Source organism: Ruditapes philippinarum, unplaced genomic scaffold, assembly GCF_026571515.1.
Source record: "Ruditapes philippinarum isolate M1 unplaced genomic scaffold, ASM2657151v2 ctg5893_1_1_1_1, whole genome shotgun sequence".
Classification (NCBI taxonomy): domain Eukaryota; kingdom Metazoa; phylum Mollusca; class Bivalvia; order Venerida; family Veneridae; genus Ruditapes; species Ruditapes philippinarum.
Window position 1 is genome coordinate 355 of NW_026853283.1, and position 10,588 is coordinate 10,942.

Below are 10,588 nucleotides of genomic sequence, written 5' to 3' on the forward strand. Positions count from 1 at the left end.
ACAAATAAAAAAAGTTCCTTCGAAAACCGTAATCAAGTGTTATTCAAACTCTAGGGTGAATAAGATAGCTCCCTTATTTTTCAAACAGTAAAGCTAAATATTGATCAGTCTGTAACATACATATAAACTATACACCAATTCCATCAATATATACCATCAATACAGCTTGTCTCTATTTATTTCATATTATTTCAAAATTTTAGTTTTGCCCTATGTTTTGTTAAAATAAAATTTTTCAAAAATATGAAATATCTTGCAGAGAGACTATACGTACCTCTGAAGTACTAAATGTCCTGGCCTTTTTTTCTGGTGACACTGGAATCGTTGGTGTAGGGTGTTTTAATGGAGACTTCAGTATACTACTAATGGGAGTTGCTGGAGGTTTTGGCTGTAGCTGTGTCAGGGTAAGGGTGCTGGGTAATGATTCTGAGGTCTCTGGTTTGTTCTTGTTAGACTTCAACTCCTGTATGGATGGCTCAGTTACAAGTATCTCTGGAATTTTCTTTGGTGACTCGCTGACACTTACGGGAGCAAAGTAATGTTTCCAATAAAAACTTTGCAAAAAGTTTGATATTAAAAAGATGACACTGAACAAAGAAAGCTTACAAATAAACTTACCAACTGAAAATTTAAAAGTAAACTTAATTACATTTAATGACCTCTTTAGAAAGTTTGCTTTCAGAAATTATCCAATAAATACTACAGACTTATTTTCAACAGTTTTTTTTATATAATCTTAAATTTGGTTTCATTGCAAATCAACAATGAAATTTATAAAATTGAATTTTCAAACAGCTGTAAAATGATTAAATACCTAGCATTTGATGCTCCTTCTTTGTTTGCTGGTTCCCTGTAAAAAAAAAAAGAAAGTTTTTTTTATATATATATATATATATACTAGTATAAAAAAGTATGTTTTGGGAAATGCAGAGTACAAAGTTCGTTAATTTTTTATACGTTAATTTCTGTTAGCGCTTTCAAATGTTTTTACATATCTTCAGACAGTGACGTTTAATATAATCATAACAAATATAACAAAAACGTAACGTTATAAAAGTGCGGGAAACGTAAAAATACAACGTTGCGCTGCAAATGAGATATTCTTTTACTCTCTATACAAGAAGTATTGAATTGCTACAAAAATACATAGGGTAAATATTCTATAAAGGGAGGTAATAAATAAGTATTAAAATTCAAAACATTGACTTATTATAGAAGTAGATGCAACGTTTGCATTACTTTATAAATGATTTTTAATATTAGTGAGCTAGACAACTAAAAAATATGTCAGAAAATGTTTGAGTGGTTAAGGTCGCTGACTTGAAATCACAGGTCCCTCACCGCTGTAGGTTCGATCCTCACTCGGGTCGAAATCTTTCATGTGGGGAAGCCATCCAGCTGGCTTACGGAAGGTCGGTGGTTCTACCCAGGTGCCCGCTCGTGCCTGAAATAATGCCCGGAGGGGCACCTGGGGTCTTCCTCCACCAATAAAGCTGGAAACAAATCGACGAAAAAATCTCGGCGGGACGCTCTAAGATGGCCCGACTTGAGTGTACGGTCGCCCATATGGGCTTTCCGAAATATTAAAACATTAATTTTAAAAATTAAAAACATTGAAAAATTAAAAACATTAAAAACTAAACATGTTTTACATGACATTATTAGAAAATATGGTGATGGCCTTATGAAAGAAGAGTCTGACGATCTAACAAATTTTGAACACACAACAAGTTATTTCTATGGTTTACCAAAAATTCACAAAAGTAAAACAATTGCTGATTCATTGAATGAACAACAGTCAGAATATCTGAAAGTTTGTGATCCTAACGATTTACCTTTTAGACCTATATGTGGAGGACCTAATAGCATTATGGGAGAATATTTTGCACATAAACAAATGAGCTTTCAAAAAGTTATACAAATTTGAATTTTTTTTTGCTCCTACTAAATTGAAATTCACAATTCTCTTCAGTACTTACTTTATTCTCCTTCTACCTGCATCAGCAAGGTTAGGTTTTGCCTTGGGAAACCTTGACCTTCTCTGTATAACTGAATTTGTTTTAGATCCATCATCTGTATTGTTCTTTTCTTTATTAGTCTCTTCTTTTCCTTCATTTGTCACACTCTCTAATTTGCACTCAAGATTTTCTGATTTAGTTTCTTTAGGTTGTACTTCTGAAGCTTTTACCTCCTGGGGTTCAGGCTTAGTGCCTCTAGCAGCTGAAATATTAACTTTTCCAAACTTCCTTAGTCTGGCTCTTGTTGGCAGAGCTGGTATATCAGTTTTGTTGGCATTGGCACTTTTACTTTCTGTTTCAAGATTTTTATCATCAGATTCCTCTTTGTTTATATCTGAAAGAACAGATGTTGTCTGTAATTCAACTTTCTCAGCTTCATCTTTACTACTATTTTCATTTGGAGTGTTTGTTAAACTGTCCTTTTTGGTGTGCTTACTAATGTCAGTTTCTGCTCCTGCCTCACTTTCTTTACTTGAGTCTTTACCAGATGGCTTTGGCACTGATTTTTGTCCTGGTCCCTTAGGTCCCCCAAGGATATTTGGTTTGACCTGTAGTCTGGATCTTCTGGTTGCCATTTTAAACCTGGAACAAAATTAAAAAACATGCAGTTCTAATCAGTGACTTAAAAATTCATTGTGTACAAAGAAATGTTTGTTAAGCATAAACTTGAGATATAATTAACAAACTTAAAGAAAAATACTTAAGTAAGCATGTTGTAAAATGATACAAGACAATGAGATAATTTGCAAATTCAGTTACTCATTGCTAAGTTGCAGGGATTTACCAGCTCTGTTATCTTTTATGCGGGCATATTTACCTGTTGCCTTTTAAGTTACTGAATATTTTGACATCAGTAATCTGCTAAAACCTCAATCCTGTCAAATTCAACCACAATTGCTGCTTTTTTTCCTTCATTTTAGAATGGTAAAACCAACCTTATGTGCCATAAAAAGACATGAAGACTGTTCAAAGGTCTTTAAAAGGTGTTATGCCATAACTTATCTTTAAAACTGTCCATGCAGATTAACCAAGAAAAATCAATCTCATCAAATATTTTGGCAAGATGGTGGCCAAGTGCAGAATTTTATTTTTACCTGTCCGAATCTATTAGGTAGTTCATGGTCGTATTAATAAGTTTTTTTTTACAGTTGATGGTACTGGTAGGCTTATCAACAGATTATAGGATGCATCGTTTCAGGATAGACTCTGGGGTCTAAACCAGTAGTATATATAAGGTTCATTCCATTTCCTTTAGTTTATTAAATACAAACTTTACTACTGAAAAAGTACATAGGTGTCTAATCCAGGAGAGTGCCTACTAGCCTAGTTTAATTGGCATATACTTCACTGTTCTACATGGCACACTCTATAAATGATTATGAGCTTATCAGATTCCTGGCAAGATTAGTCGGAATTTCACCCACCGGTCTTTCTTCAGCGTTCACGTAGTATCATAGTTTAATGATAGTATATCACTAGTTCTGGCTTCCAAAACTTTATAAGCCGCTTTTTAACATTTTTGTTTTTCATCAGATGCGGCATTAAAGTTTTGGATTAGACCCGTTACGAAACCTAACCAGAATAACATAAGTTGATTTATTCTTGTTTTTCACTTGCAAATACACTTGACCCAATCAATTCTTGTGCATTTTACGATAAAACAATCATTTTAATATCATTCTATACCAATTAAAGTATCAAAATATTAATACCGTCATTAAAATTGCCTATTTAACTGTAAAATATCAATTTACGCCGACTACAGTTGGCCATGACATTCAGGTGCCACGCGAGATCTCGTATGACGTCATTCGCGGGAACATTTGAATAGAGTCGTGTACAATATTTAGAACATTTTGTTGACATGATTTCGATACTTTTATTCAAGATAATGTTTTTATTTATTTTCATTAATTTTTTAGTACTTAAATACGATTGTATTGAATATAAAAGTCAATAAATCACCTTTTTCAATATCTTTAAAAAAAGTAATTTATAAAAATATTGGAGGCACATGGGTTCGTAAAGGTCAATCTCGTAATCACGTGATCAAACATTTTGGCAATATGGCGGCCAAGTGCCGAAAATTTTACCTGTCGGAAACTATTAGGTAGTTTATGTTCGGTATAAGATTTTTATTTGTCCATCCTTGGCTTATCAACAGATTATATATAGTTTTATCAAGGTATGCTTCACTTTACTTCATGGCATGTTCGATGAATAAATACGAGCGTGTCAGATTCCTGGCATGATTATTGGTGGACTTTCCCTATGGGGTTATCTTCAGTGTTCACGTCATGTCATATATATAAACGGGTACGCTGAAGACCTTAAGCTAGTATATCACGTGCACGTTGAACAGCTTAAGGCTAGCAGCTATCCACCACTAGCCTGAATAGCACTTGTCAGGATAATAACGGTATAGAAATTACTACTGACCTGTGACTTTTCCAGTAACAATGCTGAATAAAAAATATCTTATATGTCAATTAGATTGTATCAAAACATTGCTTAAATAGTGTATATGTTCATAAATTGCTGAAAATGTCATCATATTGCGATCCGAGTCTCTAAAGGCTTGCATTTATAAAGTTTATGAGGTATTGACACAAAGTACTGAAACTACTGCAAAGATTAGAAAGAACCGATAAGACATCTTTTTGCTTTCCTGTATTTAGAGACAAGAAGCTTTCTACTTTAAAGAATTATTTAGTATGGTTAATGCTGCGACATAACATATAAAAAAATAAACAAAAGATCGCTTACCTGTGATCCATTGCTAAAAAAGGTCATATAAATTCTGCTAAATGCTGGTGGCCTTGTGTGGATGGGTATATATTGTTCTTTCTCTTGCCTACTGCTTGCCAGGTTTAGGGGCTATAACTCGTTAACTGGTCGGCCAGGGACATACTAATGATATGTCCATCTCTTTTTCGTATTGATGGTTCCCATAAAATTTTGTTGAATTTCAGTAAGCCGTGGCTAAATAATTGTGCAGAAAAAAGGTTATCCTGTTAACTTAGAGCAAAATTATTTAGGCCATACCTATGAGTTGAATGGTCCAATCAGTGCAAACCAACGCTACATGCATCTCCTTTTTGAAATAAGAGTAATGACAGCCTGATGAAGTTGTATTGAGAATTGTGATTAAAAAATCAGACAACCGAAAAACCTGTGAAACAAGTAAAAGAACATTTGTATTTGAGGTACCAATTAATCCTGTAAAATCTCATTCTAATTGCATTAGCAGTATAAGGGTAGTGCGAAGAAACTTAAGAAATAAAGTCATTTAATGGCCATAACTCTGACAAATATCATTGAACCCCAAGTAACACAAAAGTCACCAACACACCAAAACAACTTTTATTCCAGGGCCATAACTCAGTAGCAGCTTCTTTAAAGCATGTCATAGCTTCTGAGTAGTGGGCAACATAAAAACCATGAATTTTGTTCATATTGAATTAGAAGTATACAAGAAGTCGTCCAGACAAACTTTAAAATAAAAATCATTAAAAAGCCATAACTGACAAAAATCATTGAACTGGAAAATGCGATGATATACACAACTAAGTTTGGTACTGACCATTCCTGTATAGTTTGTATGAAATTGCACCAATAATTTTTGAGAAGGTTGGATAAGTTTTGTCAATGACAGATGGACATGCAACCAAAATGGGTCGCAGGGCCATTACTTTAGTTATTTTCTTTTGTTTAATAGAGGGCCTTTATTTTATTGTTATGAAATTCACTTTATTTTTTCTCTTTTGTTCTGTTTACAGTTATATGGCCAATAATTTGGTAGTGTGGAGGGATGGACAAACAGATGACAGAGAAGTGATCTCTGTATGTTGCCACTACTCTGTACCTGACTACAAAAAAAGTTTTGTTAAAATCTAGTAAGTACATTGTAGTTGCTAATAAATAGCATGGACACAAATGTTTCTCAGTATACATACTGCAAAACTAATCAGGAGCCATTACTCTGACTTGAATGGTTTGACCACAACATGCAAATGAGACTCAAATCTCCTTTTGATATTCCTACAAAGTTTCATTGATATCTACTAAGTTGTTGCCAAGAAATGGTGCAGAGAGAAATATTCAGAGACCTCTTTTTTAAACACCACAAACTACTTTTTCAACCCCATATGCATGCTTATTTTGAACCAAGAACTAGTTTGTATGAATTGAACCCTTACCCCATGTCTATCTCCTAAGATCAGAATGATGGATGAACGGGCAACGCCAAAACATTATCCCCATCCCAATGCCACGGCCGACAGGCTTTTTCACAAAGACACTTGAACCTTTCATCCTTGGGTTCGAATTCTGCTAAAGGATAATTGATTATTCTTTTACGCAAGGATACCATCTTCTTAGTGAGGCGAAAACCTCTTACCTTGATACTAAATTTATAGAGGTACTGAGGCATTACAATGTATTCTTAATCAGTTTAGAGTAAATTAAGACACAAACAATATAGAATGCTGATATCTTCAGATGGTATTACCACCTACTCAGAAATAGAAAGCATACAAAATAATTTTCAATATTTATTTTAGACTGTTTGAAATGTCATATTGTCCAATGTCTGTCAAGAAGTACATACAAATGACAGTCACTTCATATATTATAATTTCATATTTCTGTTATTTTTCATACAAAAAATAATCTGAACATCATTGTTTGTCAAGTAATTATTACAATAATACATAGAAATGAGTACCATGTTTTTTAAAAAAAATTTATAAATGCTCTAATTAATGCAGCCCCCCCCCCCCCCCCAAAAGAACAAAACATGCACTTCCAGAATGTACGCAACTAATATAAAAAGATATTCATACAAGTTTTACTGATCTTCCAACTTCGGTTAAGCTAAACAAATTATAATAAATTGTCATTTTATGTGTAACTTTAAAACTTGACAGAATAAGAGCAAATTCTTAATTTCCTATGACATTATGTATGTATAAAAGAAGTTTACACTTACAGGGGACCAAGCTTTAAAAGTTGTAGAGTGAATGATAACAAAGTATTTAACAATCAAGCGGTAATAGATGTGTCATGATATAATATTATATTGCAATATGTAGCTGAACATTATATATCATGAAACAAGTTCACATTCTAGTAGCATATTGTGACAATCTTAAGTGCTAAAATACACATAATGTTGACATTTAACAATTTTTTTCCATCCCAAGTATGTACAGTCATGATCTTTTCTGTTATTAGCACTTTATACTGTTTCTGTGTAACTTAATCTACAGGACTGATATCATAAATTGTAAATACAAATGAACATACTAATTAAGGTGTATCATATTTAAATAAATAGAATTATAAGCAAGTAAAACAATAAATAAATTGTACAATTATGATGTTTATACACATGTTTATACCCTAGTGTTCTGTAATGACCACCTTTATAAAGAATCCCTATCCATCAAAGAAATTACTTCTAGATCAATTTCAAGTTCATTTAAGTTAAATTAGCGCCTTTGAAATTTTGGTTGCAAAATACAAAATTAAAGAATGACTAATTTACGGTTAGGTTCCAAATAAAAAAAATCATATAATTATGGATGTCTATGAAAATTAGGATATACTTCTGACTTAATAATTACAAATAAATAGCCACCTCTTTAAAACTGTGAGCACTATATTGCATGTAAATCAAAAAATTGAAATGAATAACTATCACATGTATGTATTACATTTCTTGACCTAAATGAGATAATTGTTTGAGGAACTGTGATGCATTTGACAAGTCACTACAGCCATAAACAACTCTTTTTGGCGATGTTGCTGATTTTCCTTTAGCATAGTCTACAAGATTCTGGTACTCAATGTAATTACCCCCACCTACAACAAACACATATGCTTCCTGGAATGGAGATTTGTTACGAGGAATAGATGAATCTGCTCTTAGAAGTTTCGGGTCAAAGTAACGATAGTCTTCAATGTCTTGCATTGTTTTCAATTCCATTAATGCATCTACAATACGAGTTGCAGGGAGATTATGTCTCTTAATCACAAGATTTTTCACACCTTCCATGAAGAATTGTGACCCCTGTGACATTAATTTTGAAAACATGTTCACAGTTTTAGTACCTCCTCCACCATATTGACTCGGAGCTGCAGTCATCTTGGTGTAAGCTTTCCATCTTCTAATATATTGTAGAGCCGACACATCACAATTAGCGGCTACTAAAGCATCCCTATACTGATCAATCTGTCCATCGCTCAAAGTTGGCCCACAGATGAGAGCAATAAGAAATAACCTTAGCTTATCTTCCGGTGTCCCTGCTTCAGGATCTGATATAATCTCCATTAGGTTATCAAGCATAGCTTTACTCATAAGCTTTTCTTCAGTTTCGAAATAAACATCCAATTTACGGCTTTTTATCTGATCCAGGAGAGCTGTTGCAATATTAGTGTGCATATCAATCAACCTTTTCTTCTCCAGGAGTTCTGGTAATGAGCTAACAGCAGAGGTTAACTTTGCTGTATTATCTGACAACATACTGATAGCTGATTCATCCTCTCCCTCTATTCCCATGGCAGCTTTCAAGCTTTTCACTTCATCTTCTTTTGCACGGTAAGCGTCAAGTTCTTCTTGAACTGCTTCTGCTACAGTAGGAAAAGGATTACCCTTTTGTATCTGCCAAAATCTGAAAAACAACAAGATGTTATTTGAAGCCAATGTCATATATAGCAAGATACTTCATTGATATTTTATTTAATTTAAAATTATCACTATATCTTTTAGTTTAAGTACAGACTACAATACATGACTACATGTATCTATGAGGAAATAGTTTCTTGAGTAGCTATGCTATGAGCCTATGATGTTGCATGGAAACTTTTTATAATGCATATTAATGAAGATTCAAGCTGCCATTTTATTCACTATTTCAAGGGAGAATAATTAGTCATTTGGTAGAACCATCAACCTTTTATAAGCAGCTGCATGGAAATAGGAATGGATTCCAAACATGAGTAAATTAGAATTCCCTTAAAGAAAGGGATTCCAAGGCTGTAGTAACCTTTTATACCACTTGACATTGACAACTGAGGCTGACACTTCTACTAATCAGAACACTACTTCTTGAGTGACTGAATTAAACAAAATAAATCAAATATTTATGTCAAACTGACGTGAGTAAGAATTTCGAACAAACTTTAAAATACAATCATCCATGATTTACAATTATCATAATGAATTAATTACTTGTCAATTTGACAAGTCTCATATACACTACACACCTATCAGTATTATGCATATCATATGATTTTTTCTTCTTAATAGGTCTTGTTCCTCCAGGTGATCTTACTTCAGAGGCTTCTTCTATTTCAACTCTGTTCAACTTAAAGTCTAGAACATCATGACTAAGTGCCTGGTATGTCCATGTATGGTGGAGCATTGTTGCTATGTCAAGATTCCTATCCAACAGCACTAAAAGAGGGCGTTGAAAACTGAACTGTCCAGCTTGAACACTATCAGATGTAAAGAAACTATTTCGGGCATCTCTTAGATTTTCTCGTAACTTTTTGTCCAACTTTTCCGCTACCATTTCTGCAGCATTACCTCTGGGGCATCGTATAATTGGTACCGTTCCTAATGTAACAAATACTGAAAACAAACTCTCTACTATAGTGTCCATTATTTGTTCCATTTCAGAATCTTTAACATCTCCGCGGTTGATCGAGTAGTATGATATACTGTCTCTATCCTGATGCCTCAATGTAAACATGTCATCTTCTAATGAAATAAAGTTCAAATATTGGTCAAACACTTTAGAAACTTGTGTGACACTGCCACTGCTGATGGCAGTACTTGCCAAGTCTTCTAATTTCTGTCTGGGGATGGCTGAAATAAAATTTAGGTAGTATGATTCATACAACTGATTTTCGAGATCTCTGCAAATTCTCTGGACATTGTCGTCCGTTGGCATGACAAAGTACACGGCTGGAACATCTGGTATCGTGTCTCGATCAGAGTGCAAATTCAGGTGTAGTGTCACTCCCAAGTCACGCAGTTCTTTCACTCCAAGAAGAGGCGAAATAATGTCCTGGCCGAAACGATCATAGACAAGAACTTTCCACTGAGGTTCAACATTAGTTGTTTTGTTTATAGGGGCGTTAAAATTCAACATTCGCTTTAAAGCAGTAATTTGTTTTTCTCTCAACGAAGTCGCCATTTTGAGACAGCGACACCGGCTATGACGTGGCGAGAATTACGTTGCAAAAGGGAGAAAACTCTCTAACACTAAATTAGGTCAGACGCTACTAATGATTTTCCATCAGTTTCGATATTTTCTTATGGATAAGTAAGAAATAGTCTACCATTTTTCAAGATAGTTATTGAAAATAAGATTGGAGCAAGATCAGAGACTTTTATTACAAATAAAGCTCTGTGGCAAGAAAAGCAAGAACTGTTCGTGCATTTGACAGAATCCGCGTGGGATCGAATTACGTTTTCAATCACTTACAAAATACATACAATGTATACAGTATGGGTAAAATGTATAGCTACATTTATTATGTTCCAGCTTGTTGCATCTATA

General features: G+C 33.9%; 2 protein-coding genes across 2 annotated transcripts; both read right to left on the bottom strand.

The window, feature by feature from the left end:
• Positions 1–274: 274 nt before the first annotated feature.
• Positions 275–4,588, bottom strand: LOC132736372 (nascent polypeptide-associated complex subunit alpha, muscle-specific form-like; the record flags this gene model as incomplete). The annotated part of the gene is made up of 4 exons (XM_060723491.1): positions 4,458–4,588; positions 1,980–2,600; positions 815–850; positions 275–521 (listed from the first exon to the last, which is right to left on the bottom strand). Coding segments are annotated over exons 2-4 (897 nt in total), but the record flags the coding sequence as incomplete, so codon positions are not given.
• Positions 4,589–6,558: 1,970 nt separating this feature from the next.
• LOC132736367 (sec1 family domain-containing protein 1-like) lies at positions 6,559–10,253 on the bottom strand. Its single transcript, XM_060723486.1, has 2 exons — positions 9,288–10,253; positions 6,559–8,692 (listed from the first exon to the last, which is right to left on the bottom strand). The coding sequence occupies exons 1-2, from the start codon at positions 10,220–10,222 to the stop codon at positions 7,732–7,734; spliced, it is 1,896 nt and encodes a 631-aa protein (XP_060579469.1). The 5' UTR covers positions 10,223–10,253; the 3' UTR covers positions 6,559–7,731.
• Between the last annotated feature and the right edge of the window lie 335 nt (positions 10,254–10,588).